Raw genomic sequence first — 23,206 nt, forward strand, 5'->3', positions numbered from 1 at the left:
TATGGGGGTTCAGCCCTGATATCGGGGGGCGCTCTCCTCCTTCTATGGGCGTTCAGTCCTGATATCGGGGGGCGCTCTCCTCCCTCTATGGGGGTTCAGTCCTGATATCGGGGGGTGCTCTCCTCCCTCTATGGGGGTTCAGTCCTGATATCGGGGGGCGCTCTCCTCCCTCTATGGGGGTTCAGCCCTGATATCGGGTGGCGCTCTCCTCCCTCTATGGGGGTTCAGCCCTGATATCTGGGGGCGCTCTCCTCCCTCTATGGGCGTTCAGCCCTGATATCGGGGGGCGCTCTCATCCCTCTATGGGGGTTCAGCCCTGATATCCGGGGCGCTCTCATCCTTCTAAAGAGGTTCAGTCCTGATACATGGGGGTGCTCTCCTCCCTCTATGGGGGTTCAGTCCTGATATCTGGGGGCACTCTCCTCCCTCTATGGGGGTTCAGCCCTGATATCGGGGGGCGCTCTCCTCCTTCTATGGGCGTTCAGTCCTGATATCGGGGGGCGCTCTCATCCTTCTAAAGGGGTTCAGTCCTGATACATGGGGGTGCTCTCCTCCCTCTATGGGGGTTCAGTCCTGATATCGGGGGGCGCTCTCCTCCCTCTATGGGGGTTCAGCCCTGATATCGGGTGGCGCTCTCCTCCCTCTATGGGGGTTCAGCCCTGATATCTGGGGGCGCTCTCCTCCCTCTATGGGCGTTCAGCCCTGATATCGGGGGGCGCTCTCATCCCTCTATGGGGGTTCAGCCCTGATATCCGGGGCGCTCTCATCCTTCTAAAGGGGTTCAGTCCTGATACATGGGGGTGCTCTCCTCCCTCTATGGGGGTTCAGTCCTGATATCAGGGGGCGCTCTCGTCCCTCTATGGGGGTTCAGCCCTGATATCTGGGGGCGCTCTCCTCCCTCTATGGGCGTTCAGCCCTGATATCGGGGGGCGCTCTCATCCCTCTATGGGGGTTCAGCCCTGATATCCGGGGCGCTCTCATCCTTCTAAAGGGGTTCAGTCCTGATACATGGGGGTGCTCTCCTCCCTCTATGAGGGTAACACTTTCCAGGGATTTTTCTGTTTCTTTTCCATTATAAGCAGAAAACTAAAGCGTCAGAAATTCTTCCGGAAACTGTAAAATGTCAGTTGAATCTGTGGCTCATAAACTGCTTCCGGCTGCCCATAGACTTTCAGGCTGCTGATTGCCACACCCCAATCATCCAGACGTTCAGAGGGCATTGTATTCAGTCTGTGTGTTATCTCCTATAGGTTCTGACTCCAGGAGGAGAAGTCCCCCCGAGAGATGTCCCCGTCCTCTGTATTCCCAGGACTGTCCAGAGGAGAAGCTCCCAGAGAACCATCAGGTAGATGGAGCTGAAGTCTCCCCAGAATCTGACCAGAAAGGGATTGAACCAAAGACCATTTTTACATTTCTCTTCTTCAGGATGAAAATCTGATGGATATTAAGGTCGAGGTTAAAGATGAAGAAGAAGAGGAGACGGATTTATGGGGCGATCAGCAGGGTAAGGAGGGGGGCTGTCATGGGTCACCTGGATACTACTCCCATCATCTCATCATCACATGTAATAATCTCTCCTGTCCCTGTGTGTTTCCTACAGATGGACTCATAGAAGGAAATCCCCCCGAGAGATGTCCCCGTCCTCTGTATTCCCAGGACTGTCCAGAGGAGAAGCTCCCAGAGAACCATCAGGTAGATGGAGCTGAGCCCTATACACATCTATATAGGGGGCTCCTGCAGTCATAGAGGGGTCATAGATGGTGGGGGTCTCTTATGTGGATCTGTTAGATTTCCCACCTGTCTGCTGTATTGTCCTGAATTGTTACAGATGACAAATCGGGGGGAAGATGTGACTGATATCAAAGTGGAGGATGAAGAAGAGCGGATGATGGGCGATCCCCCGTGTAAGAGTGAGATGGAGGAGGACATTCCAGTTCATGTGACCTCAGGTATGGAATCATGAATGGAGGAAGGGATTTGGGAGGTTTCTTCAGGTGAGGCTCCACCTTAGAGCTGCAGTAAAGTAGACCTCCAGGTTATAATAAATGTAGTAATATATATATATAGGCGGCTCTCTGCGCTGTACAATAAACAAAGTCCTTTATTTTCTCCAAGGCTCGGGGCAAGACAGTTCACACACAGTGTACAAAATGGGGACGGCCGTTTCGCGCAGCACGTGCTTTTTTAGGCCACTGACCACTCAATATTATTTCATGGCCCTATCCCCTCCAGCCTCTTCGTCCTCTCCGCCCTTTGCTGAAATGTGTCTCAGGAAAGCTGGGTGGCTGTAACGTTTCAGGGATATCACACAGAGGGGGCTGTGTAGCTGACAGCAGTATTGCAGCCATTCATCATTCAGTGAACGGGGGCGGCTTTGAGTAGTGGTTTGTGGATGTGTGACGCTGTAGTGGAGAAGACTTTGATGGCTGCCCAGCAGAGCTGTGTGTGGATACGAATATACGATGATGGGCTTAACACGTTAAGGGCCCAGGATTCTCCACCCGTGAGCGGAGATCCGGCTGTCAGTAACATGCTGGTGGATTAACCCCTCATATGCTGCGGTCAGCACTGACCGCGGCATATAGGAGGTTTGTGCTCCCTCACCTCCTCCATCGGGTCCCCGCACTGCTGTGGTGGAGACTCGATGGTTGCCATTGTAGCCTCAAGCCATTCCAGGTACGGAAGCCTAAGAGGCCCAGCCCCCAGGCTGGGTCTCCTAGGCAACTCTAGACACTAACAGTTCAGTATAGCACAATACAGAAGTATCGTGATGCATTGAAACAGGGATCAGACCCTGTAATGTTGAAGTCCCAGAGTGGGACAAATAATAAAGTGAAAAAAATAAATAAAGTTTTACAAAACAAAATTGAAAGTTTCAAGTAAAAAAAAAAAAAAAAAGCGTCCTTTTCCCAAAATAAAGTAAAAAATAGGGGGCGTGGCCTGGCGCTAGTGAACGGATGCAGAAAACTCTGCTCCTCCACACAAGCCTTAATCTAAGGTCATCCAGTGCCCTAAATTCCCCAGTCTTACTGAAAACCCCCAGATATAATAGTTGGAGACCTGCCTGACGGCTTTCCACCCTCCTCGGAAGCAGTTCCGACATAAATCAAGGTCGCGGCCTACTACCTGACCAAAGCCCAAACTGCAATTGCCGGCGGTATCCTGCAGGTTCGTCAAAGCCCGAACATCCTTGACCCAGGAATACATCCTCTGGAGCTAGGACCTGTCCCGATCTGGGGGATCCGTCGGTGGAGAAAGCCGAAGCGGGAGCTTAGAGGTGGGCCACGAGTGGAAGCGAGGTGAGGGGGCACAGACGGCGTGGTAGATGCCCACAGCTGCCGACATACTGCATAGGCAGACAGCTAAGGGGAGACTAGAGCGCACCATACAAACCTCTGGGAGAAAAACTCTGGAAGGCTCCAGCCTATGCTATCAACCCCGAGACCTCTTATTCACATCACCGGATATTTAAAGGGCCAGTGACCCAGAGGAGTGTGGCTGAACAGCCGGGGGTTATCGCCATATAATGGAAGACACATATAGCGACAAAAGCACAGCAAAATATCGTTTCTCGCAGAATACTTTTTTATAATATAAAGGGGACCTATTCCCTGATGATGGGAAAGACAAAAAGAGTCCTCCCCAAGCTCGGAAATAAACGAGAGCAATACTTTGAAAAGGACCGGGGAAGAGATAACACAGATACGCATGATATGACCTCTCACCCAGTCTCGCAAAGACGCGCCTCAGCGACGCACGCAGAGTCTCCAGTCTCCTTTCACAGAAGCAATCCGAACCCTCACTGCCTTTAACACCAGAAGACATCCGGTCTCTACAAGAAGAGACACAGAGGGGGCAACAAGGCGAACAAGTGGGAAGAAACAACCACGCACCCTCATACAGCCCGCAGAGCCGGAGGCTGAGAATGGGAGACAAGACCCAAGCTGCTGTTCCTATAATATACAACTCAAATATCGGAACCATTTTTGGACTTTCCTACAACAGACAAACCAGCATCAGAAGATCCCCTTAAACAAATGCTAGTAGCTTAGAAAACATCCTTACAGACGAATATGGCACAACTTCTGGCTCCACCGTCAGCCTCCATACAAGGCCTAGAAGACAGGGTAGAGCATATAGAATCCAAAATGGAAGTGTGCGCACATAACGATATGGCGGACGAAGTGGAAATGTTAAAAGCCAAAATAGCAGACCTGGAGGACCGATCCCGCCGTAACAACATGAAGTTCCGAGGCGAACCTTAATCGGTGCCTAATAACAAGCTGCAACCTTATCTCCATAAGTTGTTTACAACTCTTGTACCAAAGATTACACCGCAAGATATGATAATCGACAGAGCGCACAGAATGCCAAAACCGCAAGTACCCCGAGACACGCTGGCAAGAGTCAATTTTATTCATAATAAAGAAGCCTTAATGGCGGCAGCACGAAAGCATAAAAATCGACCACATCCTTTCCATTCGGTGAAACTATTTATCGACCTATCTGCAGCTACACTCTATGATCACCATTACCGCAGCATTACACAACCATAATATTGCATACAGATGGGGCTACCCATTGAAAATACTCATATCTGCAGAAGGGACAACACACGTAGTGAAGTCCTATGAGGAGGGGAAGAAACTTCTTCAAGAATGGAAGATCTACATGGAACCATAGAAGGAAAGGGGATGCACTACCCATCCACATCTGCGCAGAGAACTCGGTCCCTCAAGACAAGACCCACAAGAGATGACTCTAATTATGCTGTCACTTTGCCGGAGCGCATTGAACGGTGACACTTCTGGTATCTATATGGATCTTTTCGCTCCAAGTTACCGTAAGCGGCATTATGCCGAATGGAAAGGCTCTCTAGTGCATGTGACAAATAGCAGTATTATTCCTGTGAGTTAGATGGAGATTACATTACTGTCACTTAATGCTAAGGGATTAAATATCCCTCAGAATAGGGCTTATGTTTGGAGGGAGGCGATATCCGCACAGGCAGATGTCTTCAGCGTCACATTTGCTGCAGACAGACGCTCACCGAATAAAACATTGCCGTTATCCAACCATAATACACGCACACAACACTAAGAAAACAAAAGGTGTTTTTATGGCCTTTTCTGTAATTCCCCAATCATTAGACCTGGAGGGGAGATCCATGATCTCGGTGTGCTGTATTAATAATATAATCTACTCCCTGGTAAACATATATGCTCCCAACACGCACCAGATGGCATTTCTGCGACGAGTAATGAAGAGAGTAAATACTATGAAAAAAGGTTAACTGATTATATGCAGGGATTTATATTCTGTAGTAGACCCGACAATTGACACTACCGACACCAACCGCAGAACAGAGAAAGGCATGTCCTCCCTGCTGCCCGCACAGGGATTGTTTGACGCGCGGAGATCCCAACATGGCTTAGAAAGGGATTATACTTGCTTCTCTCCCCCACACACATCCTATTCACGCATCGACAACCACAATAGGCCTCATACAATGGTCGGACCATGCACCAATAACATTGTCAATAAGGGAACAATCCCAAACACAAAGAGCTCCGGTATGGAGGAATAATACCTTTATAATGAGCCACAAACAATACTCCCAAGAAATAACAGAGGCCTTGGAAGAATACTTCAAGATCAATACTGACTCTGTCACAGATCCATATATTGTATGGCAGGCGCATAAAGCATGCATTAGAGGGTTAATGATAAAAATAGGCCATCAGGAGAAAAAACTATAGAGGATGTCCTAACCAATCTGACTAACAAACAACAACCAACAAAAGCGCGTACAGCGGAAATAGCATTAGGAAGAGAAAAGCTGAGGAATAGTCTCTCACGTAATTATGAGAAAGCCTTATCTCGCACAAAAGCTAGATACTATATACAAGGAAATAAAGCGGGAAAACTTCTAGCGTCTAAGCTCAAAACCATGCAAACCAAAACGTGAATTCCTCATATATTACACCCAAGGGAAGCTAACAGACCCCAGAGACATAGTGGACCAATTTACAATATACTACGAAAAACTTTATAATTTAAAGGACCAAATCCCATTACCAGACTCATATTCTACAATGGTACATGATTTTTTGATAAATGCGAATTTGCCTTCTCTTTCTGATACCCAATTAGCAAAGCTTAATGACCCCATCACAGAGAAAGAGACAGTAATTAAGTCTCTGCCGATAGGAAAATCCCCAGGTCCAGATGGCCTATCCGGAGAATATGATAAACAATTTATTACAATACTGTTGCCTCATTTAACCTCCATGTATCAAAGAGCGGCCAAAGGAATACCCTTCCCAACTGAGATGCAACGGCACTCATAATAACACTCCCAAAGCCCAGCAAACCAGATAATGTCCCACAAAACTTCACACCAATATCTCTGCTTAAAGGAAATAAAAATATTCTCCAAACTGATTGCAAACCGACTAGCACCCATATTGCCCTTACTCATCAAGGTGGATCAAACAGGCTTTGTTAAAGGACGCCAAGCTGCAGACAACACTAGAAGACTATTGAATATCTTTAATTACACAGAGGTGCGGAATATCCCACTCCTCGCCATAACTTTAGATGCCGAAAAGGCTCAGGTGGTCATATGCATTCTCAGTGTTGGCTGCAGTTGGTTTCCAAGGCCAAATAAGACACTCCATTTCAAGCCTGTATACAAATCTGTCTACTCAAGTCTATACAAATGGAGTCATATCCCAAAGATTTAATATAACGAATGGATCACGTCAGGGATGCCCCTTATCGCCACTGATCTTTATCCTTTCCCTGGAGCCTTTGGCGCAACATATCAGAAACACCACAACAATAGAAGGAATAACTATTGTCAGATGACATTATATTAACCCTAACACACCCGAGACAATCCATACATAACGCTATAGAGATTATCTCACACTTTGGCAATTTGTCATATTATAAGATTAATGAAAACAAGTCTCAAGCCCCAAATAAGCACAGATGAGTTACAAACCCTTAAGACTGCGTATAAGTTGGATTGGCAGGACTCCAGCATGGGAGTTCAACTCGCGACCCCATGTTCACTACTATACAAGAAAAACGACTTACCCTTACTACATACCCTAGAAGCGGACCTTAATGGATTTGTGTCATGGCGGGCGTGCACTCAGTATAACAGATAACGCACCAACCAGGCTCTGGGTGAGAGACAGGGGAAGGGTCACCTCCTAGCTGATCCCTGACCTCTTTCCCTGCACTGCTCAGCCCACCTACAGACCTTTAACCCCTTAAGGACTCAGCCCTATTTCACCTTAAGGACTTGGCCATTTTTTGCAAATCTGACCAGTGTCACTTTAAGTGCTCATAACTTTAAAACGCATTGACTTATCCAGGCCGTTCTGAGATTGTTTTTTCGTCACATATTGTACTTCATGACACTGCTAAAATTGGGTCAAAAAAGTTAATTTTTTTTGCATAAAAAAATACCATATTTACCAAAAATTTAGAAAAATTAGCAAATTTCAAACTTTCAGTTTCTCTACTTCAGTAATACATAGTAATACCCCCAAAAATTGTAATTACTTTACATTCCCCATATGTCTACTTCATGTTTGTAGCATTTTGGGATTGATATTTTATTTTTTGGGGATGTTACAAGGCTTAGAAGTTTAGAAGCAAATCTTGAAATTTTTCAGAAATTTACAAAAACCCAATTTTTAGGGACCACTACAGGTCTGAAGTCACTTTGCGAGGCTTACATAATAGAAACCGCCCAAAAATGACCCCATTCTATAAACTACACCCCTCAAGGTATTCAAAACTGATTTTACAAACTTCGTTAACACTTTAGGTGTTGCACAAGAGTTATTGGCAAATGGGGATGAAATTTGCGAATTTCTTTTTTTTGCCTAATTTTCCATTTTAACCCATTTTTTCCACTAACAAAGCAAGGGTTAACAGCCAAACAAGACTGTATCTTTATTGCCCTGACTCTGCCGTTTACAGAAACACCCCATATGTGACCGTAAACTACTGTACGGGCACACAGCGGGGCGCAGAGTGAAAGGTGCGCCGTATGGTTTTTGGAAGCCAGATTTTGCTGGACTGTTTTTTTGACACCATGTCCCATTTGAAGCCCCCCTGATGCACCCCTAGAGTAGAAACTCCATAAAAGTGACCCCATCTAAGAAACTACACCCCTCAAGGTATTCAAAACTGATTTTACAAACTTTGTTAACCCTTTAGGTGTTGCACAAGATTTAATGGAAAATAGAGATACAATTTCAAAATTTCACTTTTTTGGCAGATTTTCCATTTTAATATTTTTTTTCCAGTTACAAAGCAAGGGTTAACAGCCAAACAAAACTCATTATTTATGGCCCTGATTCTGTAGTTTACAGAAACACCCCATATGTGACCGTAAACTACTGTACGGGCACACAGTAGGGCGCAGAGTGAAAGGTGCGCCGTATGGTTTTTGGAAGCCAGATTTTGCTGGACTGGTTTTTTGACACCATGTCCCATTTGAAGCCCCCCTGATGCACCCCTAGAGTAGAAACTCCATAAAAGTGACCCCATCTAAGAAACTACACCCCTCAAGGTATTCAAAACAGATTTTACAAACTTTGTTAACCCTTTAGGTGTCGCACAAGATTTAATGGAAAATAGAGATACAATTTCAAAATTTCACTTTTTTGGCAGATTTTCCATTTTAATATTTTTTTTCCAGTTACAAAGCAAGGGATAACAGCCAAACAAAACTCATTATTTATGGCCCTGATTCTGTAGTTTACAGAAACACCCCATATGTGGTCGTAAACCGCTGTACGGGCACACGGCAGGGTGCAGAAGGAAAGGAACGCCATACGGTTTTTGGAAGGCAGATTTTGCTGGACTGGTTTTTTTGACACCATGTCCCATTTGAAGCCCCCCTGATGCACCCCTAGAGTAGAAACTCCAAAAAAGTGACCCCATTTTAGAAACTACGGGATAGGGTGGCAGTTTTGTTGGTACTAGTTTAGGGTACATATGATTTTTGGTTGCTCTATATTACACTTTTTTGTGCGGCAAGGTAACAAGAAATAGATTTTTTGGCACGTTTTTTTTTTTGTTATTTACAACATTCATCTGACAGGTTAGATCATGTGGTAATTTTATAGAGCAGGTTGTCACGGACGCGGCGATACCTAATATGTATACAATTTTTTTTATTTATGTAAGTTTTACACAATGATTTCATTTTTAAAACAAAAAAAATGTTTTAGTGTCTCCATAGTCTAAGAGCCATAGTTTTTTCAGTTTTTGGGCGATTATCTTAAGTAGGGTCTCATTTTTTGCGGGATGAGATGACGGTTTGAGTGGCACTATTTTGGGGTGCATATGACTTTTTGATCACTTGCTATTACACTTTTTGTGACGTAAGATGACAAAAAATAGCTTTTTTTACACCGTTTTTATTTTTATTTTTTTACGGTGGTCACCTGAGGGGTTAGGTCATGTGATATTTTTATAGAGCCGGTCGATACGGACGCGGCAATACCTAATATGTATACTTTTTATTTATTTATTTAAGTTTTACACAATGATTTCATTTTTGAAACCAAAAGAATCATGTTTTAGTGTTTCCATAGTCTAAGAGCCATAGTTTTTTCAGTTTTTGGGCGATTATCTTGGGTAGGGTATGATTTTTGCGGGATGAGATGACGGTTTGATTGGTACTATTTTGGCGTACATGCGACTTTTTTGATCACTTTTATTACCTTTTTTGGGAAGTAAGGTGGGCAAAATTTCAATTTCCTAATAGTTTTTATTTTTTTATTTTTATGGCGTTCACCGTGCGGGGAAAGTAACATGACCGTTTTATAGATCAGGTCGTTACGGACGCGGCGATACCAAACATGTGTAGAGAATTTTATTTTTTTCATTTTTAATCAGTGATAAATGTGTTTTTGGATTTTTACTTTTTTTTCACTTTTTTTCACTTTTTTTTTGACCCAGACCCACTTGGTTCTTGAAGATCCAGTGGGTCTGATGTCTGTATAATACAGTACAGAACAATATATATTGTACAGTACTGTATTTTACTTACACTTTGTCTGAACAGATCTCTGCCTTTAGCACAGATCTGTTCAGCACCATGGACAGCAGGATGCCTGAGAGGCGTCCTGTTGCCATGGGAACCTTCCCCGTCTGCTCAGAACTTCGCAGACGGGGAAGGGTAAGGAGGGGATCTCTCGGGGGGCTGTCTGGGGGCTCTCTCCCTCTCCATCGGGGGGCTGCAAAGGCACAGCAGCCCCCCGATGGGAGAGGGAGGGAGCTCCCTCTTACTGTTAACTTTTTCCATACAGCGGTCTGTACGGACCGCTGTATGGAAAGGGTTAAACGGCTGACATCGCATCATCGATGTCAGCCGTTTATACCAGGGTGCCAGCAATGTGCTGGCACCCTGGTATCCCCACTAGAGACCAACGATTATACAAAGGGAGGCGGGCGGGGGATCGCGATCCCGCCTGCCGCACCGCCCGCCTCCCGCACCGCCCCCACCGCCCACAACTCCCCCCCTGCACCACCCGCCGGCAAAAAATCATGCAGGGGTGCAGGGGGGGGTGTAAAATATATATTTTAGGGACACTAAAGCTTCTGATCCCCGCGGTCAGGGCCCGCGGGGATCAGAAACTGCACAAAGCGCAGCAAACCGCAGGTCTGAATTGACCTGCGGTTTTCTGCGATCGCCGATGCGGGGGGGTCAAATGACCCCCCCCCCCTGCATTGTTACGGGATGCCGGCTGAATGATTTCAGCCGAAATCCCGTTCCGATTAACCCCTCGGGCGCCGGAATACAGATTTCAAGTTATGACGTACCGGTACGTCATGGGTCCTTAAGGACTCGGGATCCATGCCGTACCGATACGTCCTAAGTCCTTAAGGGGTTAAGGAAGGTATGAGGTGTCCCCGTGCCTGGGCTGACAAAACCCTGAATTCCCTGAGATGGTGAAGTGGGGAAATAGGAGCAGCCTGCTCGCACAGAACCTGGATGGGATTGATGACACAAAACAACCAAACTTGAAATAACACTTATCTTCCTGAGCTGGAGCAGACAGCCAACCTTCCTTCCTAGCTTCCAAGACCACAATGATGAGTATAATCCGCTCAGAGCACTGGGCTCGTATACTATTTAAACTAATGAGCCCACCCAGTGCACCTGATGAGAGGCGGATCCAGCACGGCTCCAAAACAAGCACTAAACTCGTGCTGCTATCCTGGCCGACCTCCGCACATCGCCAGAGTGGGGCATGACAATTTGCATCAAAGGAGATGTCGTGGGTAGGTAGAACAGTCTCCTTTCAAATGATGACTCTTCCCAAAATGATCTAGATATATTTTGCTCATTACCCATTCAGATCCTGAACACATTCTTTAATAAAGCACAATATCTCAAAAAGGTATATTTGGAACAAGAAGTCACCCAGAATAGCACCCTCTATACTGACCAAATGATTCGATCAGCTTTTATGATTCCGAACAGGGAATTCTATAATTACTAAAGAATAGGGCATTCTCTGAATCCGATTTTACAAGCTTAACCTAGACCTGATTAATATGTTCCGGACACCCACATTATCCACCAAGCCTACTAGATTGATATATAATCTATTATGGGATTAGAACACATTTATCAAAATACCCTCAATAATTGCATGGGAAAATGACTTAAACCAAGAATTTACAGAAGAGGAGCGGGTCAAAGCTTTGACATATCTGTCTACCACGTTTAATGTACAGCGCACTATGAGTCGGGGGGGAAAACAACGCTTCGTTGGTATTTTACGCTCTATAGATTAGGTAAATTATACCTAGGCACTCCATCGTGTTGCTGGAGAAATTGTGGCAGACAGGAACCCTAATTCATGTTCTATGGTGTATGGTGGAGATTTTCACATTAGTATCTGACATCAGTGCAGGGGAAGTGAGACCAACACCGGCCTTGGCATAACTTTTTATAAACATTCACCAATTTGCACTCATTCTATTAAGTTGGTGATCACTCGTCACTGGAAACAAGCAAACCCTTCGAATACAGAGGAGGTATATGGAACCCTAAATATGACGTGTCGATACGAGAACATGATTCCTAATAGGATGATTAATAAGAGGAAAATAGAGAGTACATGGGAACCTTGGAAAAAAACATCACCGGTATCAACCTTAAAGCCCGATATTGAGTACACAGATATACGCTAACACACAAACACTGAGAGAGCCGGTTGTAGTTGTTAGTTTTTATTGTTATTGTTATTTTTTTGTTTGTTTATTTGTCACTATTCTAATTATCATCCGAATATATTTAGAAAGATATTGTGATTAGCCGGGTTGTGCACCATGTTTGGCAGCATCCATTGAGGATGTTGTGGTACATAGACTCGGGCAACATGTATACAGCTCTAAAAATTGGTCGTTCCCTTTGAAAACCTTTTTGGAGGTCGACTCTTATGCATAAACATGAGGTGATATATTAATGTGGCTCAAAATGTGTATAATTTATATGTTAATGAGAAAAACTTCAATAAAAAGATTGAAATTGAAAATAGGGAAAAAAAGAAAAGTAGACATATTAGGTATCGCCGTGTCCGTATCGACCTGCTCTATAAAAATATCACATGACCTAACCCAGTGATGGCTAACCTTGGCACTCCAGCTGTGGTAAAACTACAACTCCCAAGATGCCCCCCTTGCTTGGCTGCTCTCAGAACTCTGTAGAAATAAATGGAGCATGCTGGGAGTCGTAGTTTCACCACAGCTGGAGTGCCAAGGTTAGCCATCACTGACCTAACTCCTCAGGTGAACACCGTAAAAAAAAAAAATAAACCTGTGCTAAAATATTTTTTTTTTTGTCACCTTACATCACTAAAAGTGCAACACCAAGCGATCAAAAAGGTGTATGCCCCCCAAAATAGTACCAATCTAACTGTCAACTCATCCCGCAAAAAATTAGCCCCTACCTAAGACAATCGCCGAAAAAATAGCAAAACTATAGCTCTCAGACTATGGAGACACTAAAACATGATTTTTTTTGGCTCCAAAAATGCTTTTATTGTGTTAAACGTAAAAGAAACTAAAAAAGTTGACAAATTGGGTATCGCTGCGTCCGTAACAACCTGCTCTATAAAAATATCACATGACCTAACCTCTCAGGTGAACATCGTAAAAAAATTTTGATAAAAACGGTGTCACCCTAAGACAGTCGCAACAAAAACAAAACTATGGCCCTCAGACTATGGAGACACTAAAACATGATTTTTTTTGTTTCAAAAATGCTGTTATTGTGTAAAACTTAAATAAATAAAAAGTAGACATATTAGGTTTTGCAGCGTCCGTAACAACCTGCTCTATAAAATCTCGTACTGAAAAAATGAGCCCCTACATAAGACAGTTGCCCAAAATTTTTAAAAACTATAGTTTTTAGAATATGGAGACACAGAAAATAATGCACTGTAATAATAGATGCAAGCATAACATATGGACTAAGCCCGCACTCTATTGATTAAAATCTGAGACACCTGGTCAATACTGGTTTAGCGTGGGACCCGCCTGAACTGAGACCACCTTGGCGCTGGGTAGGTGGGCTTAGATGTGTTTTGATCAAAATGTATTGACCAAGTGTCTCAGATTGTATCAATAGAGTGAGGGCTTAGTCCATATGTTATGTTTGCTTCTAGTATTACAGTGCATTATTTTCTGTGACTGTATAAATGTAGCCATGTATATCCGCAACATTCATTATCATATCGTGCAGGATGTTTTATATATTTTTTTCCGTGATTTGTTTCAGAATATGGAGACACTAAAAAAAAAATTGTATTTTTTTTTTTTTTTTAAAACGCTTTATTATGTAAAACTGAAACAACCATATTTGGTATTGTCACATCCGTAACAACCTGCTCTATAAAAATACCACATGATCTAACCTGTAAGATGAATGTTGTAAATAACAAAAAATCAAAACTGTGCCAAAACAGCTATTTTTGGTTACCTTACCTCACAAAAAGTGTAATCTAGAGCAACCAAAAATTATATGTACCCTAAAATAGTACCAACAAAACTGCCACCTTATCCCGTAGTTTCCAAAATGGGGTCACTTTTTTGGAGTTTCTACTCCAGGGGTGCATCAGGGGGTCTTCAAATGTCACATGGCAACTTAAAATTATACCAGTGAAATCTGCTTTCCAAAAACCATATGGCGTTCCTTTCCTTCTGTGCCCTGCCGTGTGCCCGTACAGCAGTTTACGACCACATATGGGGTGTTTCTGTAATTTTTTGGTGGCTTCTATTATGTAAGCCTCATAAAGTGACTTCAGACCTGAACTGGTCCTTAAAAAGTGGGTTTTGGAAATGTTCTGAAAAATTTCAAATTTGCTTCTAAACTTCTAAGCCTTCTAACATAAAATGGCAAACATGAAGTAGACATATGGGGAATGTAAAGTATAACTATTTTTGGAGGTATTACTATCTATTATAAAAGTAGAGAAATAGAAATTTGCTACTTTTTTAAAAAAAATTGGTAAAATTTGTATTTTTTTTTATAAATAAAAAAGAAATTTTTTTGACTCCATTTTACCACCATCATGAAGTACAATATGTGACGAGAAAAAAAATCTCAGAATGGCCTGGATAAGTAAAAGCGTTTTAAAGTTATTACCACATAAAGTGACACATGTCAGATTTGCAAAAAATGGCCTGGTCCTTAAGGTGTTAAAGGGGCACTGTGACTTCAGTAAGTGGCATTTATCCTGTAGACACAGTTAATACCAGGCACCTACTAATGCGCAGTGATTCTCCATATTGCCTCCTTTGCTTCGTTCCATTTTCCATCACATTATACAGGGGTCACGACCACCACTATGTGCGCTCCCTCGATCCCGGCCACCAGAGGGACTGGCGCTTTTTCCTACAGTGTACAGTATGACCACCACTGATGGATAGTACCACCGGCAGTAACCCTTCGAAATAAGCCGTGTACAGCCAGCAAAGGAAGCAATATGGAGAATCAGGATACATTAGGAAGTGCCTGGTCTTCTCTGCATCTACAGGTGAAACTGGAAAAATTAGAATATGGTGCAAAGTTCATTTATTTCAGTAATGCAGCTTAAAAGGTGAAGCTAACATATGAGACTCGTTACCGGCAGCGAGATATTTCAGGCCTTTATTTGGTATAATTTGGATGATTACGGCTTACAGCTGATGAAACCCCAAAGTCACAGTCTCAGGTCCCCTTTGCTCAGGGGGTATGGATTAATTTGCTGACTAGAAGGTTTGAGACGAGAATATTCAACCTTTTCACAAAATTCTAATTTTAAGCTGCATTAATGCGAATCCTTTTCATTTGCATTACAAAAAAAAAATGGACTTTTGCACGATATTCTAATTTATTGCGTTTCACCTGTACATGATAAAGGCCATCTTCTGCAGTGAGAGGACTTGTTGTCTGCAGTGTACCGACTCTTTACCCCTTTATTAGATTCTGACGACTGCCTGACCTGTGCTTGACCTCCGTACTGACCCTTCACTTCCTGCCCTGACTCTCACTGTGACACCTCAGTCAGTCACACACAGACTATTCCAGGAGCTATGGGCCTCTTGGTTCTTCTGCAGCAAAGTCCAGATCATTGTCAAGCAGATGAACACATCTCTCTGGCTGTGTACTGACTACCAAGCATTCTCTGCCACTGGTTCCTGACCTCTCGATAGGGTGGAAGACCCGAGACGGCCACTGTGAATATTATGTCATGCCCTTAGGGTTCAGTCACGCTGCAGTATTTCAAGAATCTGTTTTAGATGTTAGTATCTTCTGTGATCTTCTCTACATCTGTCTAGTAGTCTGTTTGGATGACACTTTGATCTTCTTTCATCGGAGATATGTTCACACCATCTTCTAAAATGCTAATTTATTTATTTTTTTAACTCCCCATCCTTCCTGGCTACGTCACCTCTGATAGTGGTATCAAGATGGATGCCGAGCAGTTGTGTGCTGAACTGGACTGTCCCATTCTTCAGGCTTGTGTGCTATTCAGTGGTGCTTGGGTTTTTCCAACTGTTACTGTCAATTCATTCCTCACTTTTTCACACTGATGGCCTCTATTTCTGCTCTTACCTTGAAGCGGGTGAATGCTATGGGGTGGTCTCATGAGGCTGAACCAGCCTTCCAGGCCCTTAAGCAAGCCTCTTCTTCTGTGTCTATTCTCCATCGTCCGGATGTCGCCAGGCTGTTCTTCTTGGAGGTGGACACATCCTCTGTGGTTGCCAGAGCCGTACTTGCTCAGAAGGGCATCTCTGGCAATATGCTCACCTGTAGCTTGTTCTCAAAGGTCTTCTCCTCAACAGAATGGAGTTATCCTATTGGTGATAAGGAATTGCTTGCCTTTGATGAATTGTGTCATCTGCTGGAGGAAGCCTGCCATCTTGTCATTATTTACACCGACCACAAAAACATAACTTACATGCAGTCAGCTCAACACCTCAATCCTCACCAAGCTTGGAGGTCCTTGTTTTTTGCACACTTCAATTTCGTCCTTCATTTTCAAACAACTGACAAAAATACCAAAGCAGATGCCCATTCATCAGACTGAAAACCCACAGCAGCATCCTGCCCGCATCATCCCTGTCACTCCTGTTCAGCTGATGAAGGTGGCAGACTGAAACGCGTAGCTACTTTAGTTGTTTTTATATACTTACCTCTTAAGTCATTCTGTGCAATGCGCTGTTTTTCCTGTCTCTGTCAGAGCTTTCCTGTCTCCTGTTCAGCTGAAGGTCTCCCCATCTGACATTTGTTCCTGTGGAAGCAGGTCCTGGTCTGGGGGCATCATTCCACAAGAGAGTTGATCCGATTTCTCATCAATATTGGTGGCCTACTATTTCTGAAGATGTTCAGGACTCTGTTGTCGTCTGTCCTACCTGTGCTAGGAACAAGTCTCCAAAACAGAAACCTGCTGGTCCCATGGCAGCATATCACCATGGACTTTATCACCGACCTGCTTTTTTTATTGGGCTGCACGGTAATCTGGGTGGTGGCTGAATGATTCTCGAAGAATGCACACTTTGTACCTCTGCCTGGTCTCCTGTCTGCCAGGCTACTGGCTAGGTTGTTCATAGAAGATGTTTTCTGGCTTCATGGATTGCCCTTGCACATTGTGTCGCATCTGGGAGTACAGTTTACCTTGAAGTCCTGCATTTCAGTGGTTAAAGTAAACCTATTAATGGAATCCCAGTTGACTTCCTGTGAAAATTCTCTTCTGCATGTCACGATGATTTGGCAGGACTACTCCCCTGGGCAGAGTGTTCTTACAACAACCATTCTAGCGAGTCCTCCATTAAGACTCCTTTTTTCATAGTGTATGGACCATCTCCTCTGGAGTTCTAGCAGCTTTCAACAACTTCGCTCAGACCTGTCGAGAGACTAAAACTACTGTACTTCAGGCTTCAGCTCATATGAAGAAACTTCATATTTTTCCTGGAGATAAGTTCTAGCTGGAAGCCACCACTGCTCCGCTTACCCTGCCCAGAAGCCTTGGACACACTGTAATGAAATGAGCTATTATACCGATAGATAGATGGATAGATTTCACATAGCATGGTAAAGGGCAAGAGGGGCATTGTATGCAGCAGCCCCCTGTCACATGACTAAGAAGGGGGGGCTGAGGGATACTAGCTAGACCCTTTAAAATGGCATGCTGGAGTTGATAAGGTGTCAGGTGCCTGGAGATACATCTAAACGTAGGATTGAGTCATTGTCCCAGCGTACTCCCACCATGGACCATGGAAATTCCTTATTTTGTCCCTTTTCTGTAACTGTCCTCTCCTATGTCCTTTGTTTTATCGTCTTTGTAGCATTTTTACTTAGCACTGTACTTTTCCATGAATCTTAAAATTTAGTTGCTAATCGCTTAAAAATAAGTCGCTCCATGTTGCTCTGCATCCTTGAAGTGCCGCTCTGCTCACTACTGTAAATGCAGTGGGGGTGTGGCAGGACGCAGTGCATTCTTGTGTGGGTTGCGTGGTTGTAACCAGGGCCTTCTGTCGGCCCGGCCGTAACGTGATGGATAAGGTCTGATTCATGACTGTTTTCTTCCCGACAGGTCTGGCTGCTGGCTCCGCTCTATCCCTCCTCACAGACTGGGGCCTGCTTACCAGCAAGGCCTCTCCTCCTCTGCCCGTACACTGCCTCCAATTGTTAAAGGGCCAGCGTTTACACTTATCTTCACCAGCCAGCTGGCAACCCTGGGGTACTTAAAGGGGTTGTCTCATGATGGACAATGGGGGCATATCACTAGGATATGCCCCCATTGTCTTATTGGTGCAGGTCCTATCCCTAGGACCCGCACCTATATCGAGAACAGAGGCCCGCAAGGTGGTGGCTGGAGGACTCCGGTCCGGCCACCACCATGCCAGCTCCCCATAGTAGTGAATGGCAGTGTACCGCGCATGCGCGGTCCCCGCTCCCATTCATTTCTATGGTACCGACGGAAATAGCCGAGCCTACTTCACTTGCGGGGCTCCGTTCTCGATATAGGTGCGGGTCCCAGCGGTGGGACCTGCACCTATAAGACAATAGGGGCATATCCTAGCGATATGCCCCCATTGTCCATGATGAGGCAACCCCTTTTAAGGCACCTTCCTTTAGCTTGCTAAGTTCCTGTTCCGTGTGTTATCTCACTATTACATATTAAGTTTTTTTCATTTAATTGCAGGCACACTTTTAAATAAAAAGAGAATCATGCTCACCTTTTCAGCTCCATTCTCTGTGCTTCCAGTCAAGTCCCAATCCCTCTATTTACAGACTGCAGCGGTGACGTGCCGGTATACGGCACCTGACCACTGAGGATAGTGATTGGCTGCAGCTGTCACATGTTATTTACCTGCACATCACCACTGCAGATTGTGAACAACCAGCAAGAGGAGGACCGGATCGATCGGCAGTGCAGACGACGGTGCAGGAGAAAGAGGTATCCAATCATTTTTTTATTTTAATGCGTTCAGGGACATTGGGGGTTCTAGGGAATAAGGACATTTTATGAAATGCTCGGAGTCTACCTCCTGAAACAATATTTATAATTACCTGCTCCATGCAATCTGTTCCTCTGTACTGCCTTCATTTTCCGGTCTGCGTAGTTTTCACATCCAGCATAGCATGTGCAGTGGCCAAGTTCGAGGTAGCCCCAATGCTATGCTGGGCCCCCGGACACCATTGAGGTGTCGGCATGTGTTGCTGCCCTCCGGAAGGGATGGTAAGGCGTGGTGCACCCCAATGGGAAATAAGTCCAGAGTGTCAGGGTCTGCAGTAACCAGGGTGCTTCTTTACTAATTTAGGTGCAAAACAATACAGGCAGTGCACTGAGATGCTTCTCCAGTCTCCTCCGTGGCAGAAAAAAAGTTTGATGCTGAGGAAAGGCCTGAGCTAGCTGTCCCTCTCTCTGAAGGCTGGCATCCTGGTCAAGGGCCCACGGTCTGTAGCTCAGTAGTCCGGGTGGCTTCTTGGTCACAGGGTTGGTGTGCTATGGTCTTTGGCTCAGCGTCCCCCTCTCAGCGTCTGGTCACTCAGTAATCTGGCAGAGTCTCCCCTCCAAGCACTGGTCCCTAACTGCAGAACACTAGGGGCTCTGACTGCTCTCCTTATATACAGTTTCTAGCTAGACTGGAACCTTCTAGTGGGAGGGGAGAATCTCAGCACAAACAGATACAATGTAACACTTTCCGTCTGTCATAGACTTACATTACAGCTTCAATGATACTCAATGACACAGCAGGTTTTCCAGACATAACAGAGATAAACCAGTCACAAGGTCAGGCTGTCTGGTTTTGGTGGTAAACAACATCAGTTTTTTTCCTCCAAAACATGGTCTTTTTTAAACACTATGGCAACTGTGGAAAATTACCAACTTTTTATTCAAAGTCCCAATAATCTGTCAGTATTCATTAACCCTTTCCACAGAGCCATGTGAATGCAGTCCAAATGAACAGGATCTACATATCACAACATGCATATAAAATGCAGTTACACAGTAGTAAACCGTATAAGTTAACCCTTTTAAGTGAAATGAAGTAGGAAGTTTATAACTTAGCAAAAGGGCAACAGGGAAATGTCCAAACGTCAAAGTACCCCCTGCTCCAGGGCACTACACATGGACATGGTCACATGCTCTGCTGCAGCCAATAACCTGGCTTCAGTGATGATATGGCCACAAGCAGCACTTCACCAATCATCAGTGTTTTCCAGCCTAATAGGAATATTATAAATTTATCTGCTTTATGGTTTGAACAACAAATCACAAAATCTGTTTGTCATCCTAACAGGAAATCCAAGTAAGAAGTCTGAGGGAACCTTCATGTTATCACTAGATCATAAAGTAGAAGATGAAGATATCATGCAGCGCTCTTCAGGAGGTTTCATTGCCTGTAATGAACATCCAGGACCTCACAGTACAGATCCATCATATAATCCTCCTAATCATGTGGAACCTTCTCCTGACCAATCACAGATTGTTATCACAAGTGCTGGGCAGAAAGGAGGTAAAGAGTTTCATTGTGGGGAATGTGGAAAACAGTTTGCATACAGCTCTGGTCTTTGTAGACACAGAAGAATTCACACAGGAAAGAAGCCGTATTCATGTTCACTTTGTGAGAAATGTTTTATAAGCAAATCAGATCTTGTTAGACATGAGAGAAGTCACATAGGAGAGAAACCATTTTCATGTTCTAAATGTGGGAAATGTTTCAAAGAAGAATCAAATCTCCTTACACATGAGAGAATTCACACAGGGGAAAAGCCGTTTTCATGTTCAGTATGTGGGAAATGCTTTACAGGTAAATCATATCTTAATCGTCATGTAAGAATTCACACAGGAGAGAAGCTGTATTCCTGTTCAGAATGTGGGAAATGTTTCACAGTAATATCAAATCTCCTTACACATCAGAGAAGTCACACAGGAGAGAAACCATATTCATGTTCAGAATGTGGGAAATGTTTCATAAATAAATCTAATTTAATTACACATCAGAGAAGTCACACAGGAGAGAAACCATATTTTTGTTCAGAATGTGGGAAATGTTTTACAAACAAATCAAATCTTAGTAAGCATGAGAGAATTCACACAGGAGAGAAGCCATATTCATGTTCAGTATGTGGTAAATGTTTTGCAAATAAACCAGACCTTTTTAAACACGAGAGAAGTCACACAGGAGAGAAGCCGTACTCATGTTCAGAATGTGGTAAGTGTTTTGCAAATAAACCAGTTCTTGTTATACATGAGAGAGGTCACACAGGAGAGAAGCCGTATTTATGCTTAGAATGTGGAAAATGTTTTACAAATAAATCATATCTAGTGAGACATGAGAGAATTCACACCGGAGAGAAGCTGTCTTCATGTTCAGTATGTGGTAAATGTTTTACAGTTAAATCAGATCTCATTAAACATGAGAGAATTCACACAGGAGAGAAGCCATATTCATGTTCAGTATGTGGGAAATGTTTTACCATTAAATCAAATCTTATTATACATGAGAGAATTCACACAGGAGAGAAGCCATATTCATGTTCACTATGTGGGAAATGCTTTACAAATAAATCAGATCTTATTATACATGAGCGAATTCACACAGGAGAGAAGCCGTATTCATGTTCAGTATGTGGGAAATGTTTTACAAATAAATCATATCTTGTTAAACACGAGACAATTCACTCAACAGAGAAGCCGTATTCCTGTTCACAATGTGGGAAATGTTTTACCAACAAACCATATCTTGTAAGACATGAGCGAAGTCACACGGGAGAGCAGCAATGTTAATGCTTTAAAGAGAACCTTTCACCAGAATAAAACCTCTAAACTGACTATACAGACGTGTAGAGCGGCGCCCAGGGATCTCCCTGCACTTACTGTTATACCTGGGCGCCGCTTCGTTCGCCCGGTATAGCCTCCGGTATCTTCATAGTTAGGCTCCACCCAGGAGCCAGCGCTACAGCATAGGAGAAAGAGACGCCATCAGGTTCTCTGGGTGGAGCCTAACTATGAAGATACCGGAGGCTATACCGGGCGAACGGAGCGGCGCCCAGGTATAACAGTAAGTGCAGGGGGATCCCTGGGCGCCGCTCTACATGTCTGTATAGTTAGTTTACATGTTTTATTCTGGTGAAAGGTCCTCTTTAAACAATGTTTTATAAGAAAATCATTCTAAAACTCATCAGAGAATTCACACAGAGAAGAAACCACATTTTTGTTCAGAATCAGGGCTGTGGAACTGTTAAACCAAATCTCTGATCCCAACTCCGACTCCTTCATAAATGGCCAATAATTTAGTATGAACGTACTGTGGTAAAATTGTAAAATCTGGCCTTTTCTCACTGGCTACTTAGAGCAGATACTGTATTTATGGGAATACAATTTCTGAAATTCCTAACATTTTTGTAAATCCCTGTAAGTAAATATATAATAACTGGAGAATTCTGTTATAGACCTGATAATTGTAAGGAGTCTAGGAATGTGCCCTCAGGTAGAGAAGCTGGATATGTCTGTGTAGCGGAGGCAGGCTGTGGCCACTTGTGAAAAGTTACTTATTCCTGGACAATTCCTTTAATGCTGTCATCTTGTTCTGTCTAGCAGCTCTGAGATGACTGCAGGAATGCCCGATACTTCCCGGTCTTCACTACTGAGCATGTGCGGCGCTATTTCAGGCCTTGGAGCAGCATTAGGATACCGAGTATAAAGGAAGGGGGGGAGAGGTGAGAAGTGATTTTCCATCCACCCTAGAACACCCTGTGCTTATTTTATTCTTGATTAATTGGGGCTTTAGATTGATGAACATTTAAATATATTTATGATTTAACATTTCTACATTTTCTTAACCGCCTCCGGACCGCCTAACGCAGGATCGCGTTCCGGAGGCAGCTGATTCATCTCTCCTTCACGCGCCGATGCGTCATCTCGCGAGAGGCGAGATTTCCTGTGAACACGCGCACACAGGCGCGCGCGTTCACAGGATCGGCAGGTAAACTAGTGGATCTGCAGCCTGCCAGCGGCGATCATTCGCTGGCAGGCTGTAGATCCGATTTTTTTAACCCCTGAAAGGTATATTAGATGCTGTTTTGTTAACTGGTGGTCCCTTTTGCTTGGCTCGACCACCAGAGGACACAGGCAGCTCTGTAAAGTAGCACCAAACACCACTA

General features: G+C 44.0%; 1 protein-coding gene and 1 long non-coding RNA gene across 4 annotated transcripts; both read left to right on the plus strand.

The window, feature by feature from the left end:
* The first annotated feature begins 652 nt into the window (after nucleotides 1-652).
* Nucleotides 653-1,647, plus strand: LOC120998418. The gene is made up of 3 exons (XR_005778362.1): nucleotides 653-1,345; nucleotides 1,426-1,504; nucleotides 1,601-1,647. It is a non-coding gene; the product is annotated as an uncharacterized LOC120998418 (long non-coding RNA).
* A 242-nt stretch (nucleotides 1,648-1,889) lies between these two features.
* On the plus strand, nucleotides 1,890-22,879 carry LOC120998336 (zinc finger protein OZF-like). Of its 3 annotated transcripts, none has more exons than XM_040428999.1 (4): nucleotides 1,890-1,949; nucleotides 18,738-18,992; nucleotides 20,341-21,832; nucleotides 22,185-22,879. In XM_040428999.1, exon 3 carries the CDS (start codon nucleotides 20,373-20,375, stop codon nucleotides 21,828-21,830), a length of 1,458 nt encoding a protein of 485 aa, XP_040284933.1. In that variant the 5' UTR covers nucleotides 1,890-1,949; nucleotides 18,738-18,992; nucleotides 20,341-20,372; the 3' UTR covers nucleotides 21,831-21,832; nucleotides 22,185-22,879. The 3 variants fall into 3 exon arrangements, with proteins under 3 accessions (XP_040284933.1, XP_040284932.1, XP_040284934.1); XM_040429000.1 differs by having other exon boundaries at nucleotides 1,921-1,949; nucleotides 18,780-18,992; XM_040428998.1 differs by lacking the exon at nucleotides 18,738-18,992 and having other exon boundaries at nucleotides 1,893-1,949.
* Nucleotides 22,880-23,206: the final 327 nt, after the last annotated feature.

Source organism: Bufo bufo, chromosome 4, assembly GCF_905171765.1.
Source record: "Bufo bufo chromosome 4, aBufBuf1.1, whole genome shotgun sequence".
NCBI classification, from domain to species: domain Eukaryota; kingdom Metazoa; phylum Chordata; class Amphibia; order Anura; family Bufonidae; genus Bufo; species Bufo bufo.

Coding starts and splice junctions, on each gene's coding strand:
- LOC120998336 (XM_040428998.1), top strand. CDS start 1,916: ATGGAGGAGGACATTCCAGTTCATGTGACCTCAG. Junction 1,950..20,340: donor TCCAGTTCATGTGACCTCAG/GTATGGAATCAT, acceptor TCATCCTAACAG/GAAATCCAAGTAAGAAGTCT.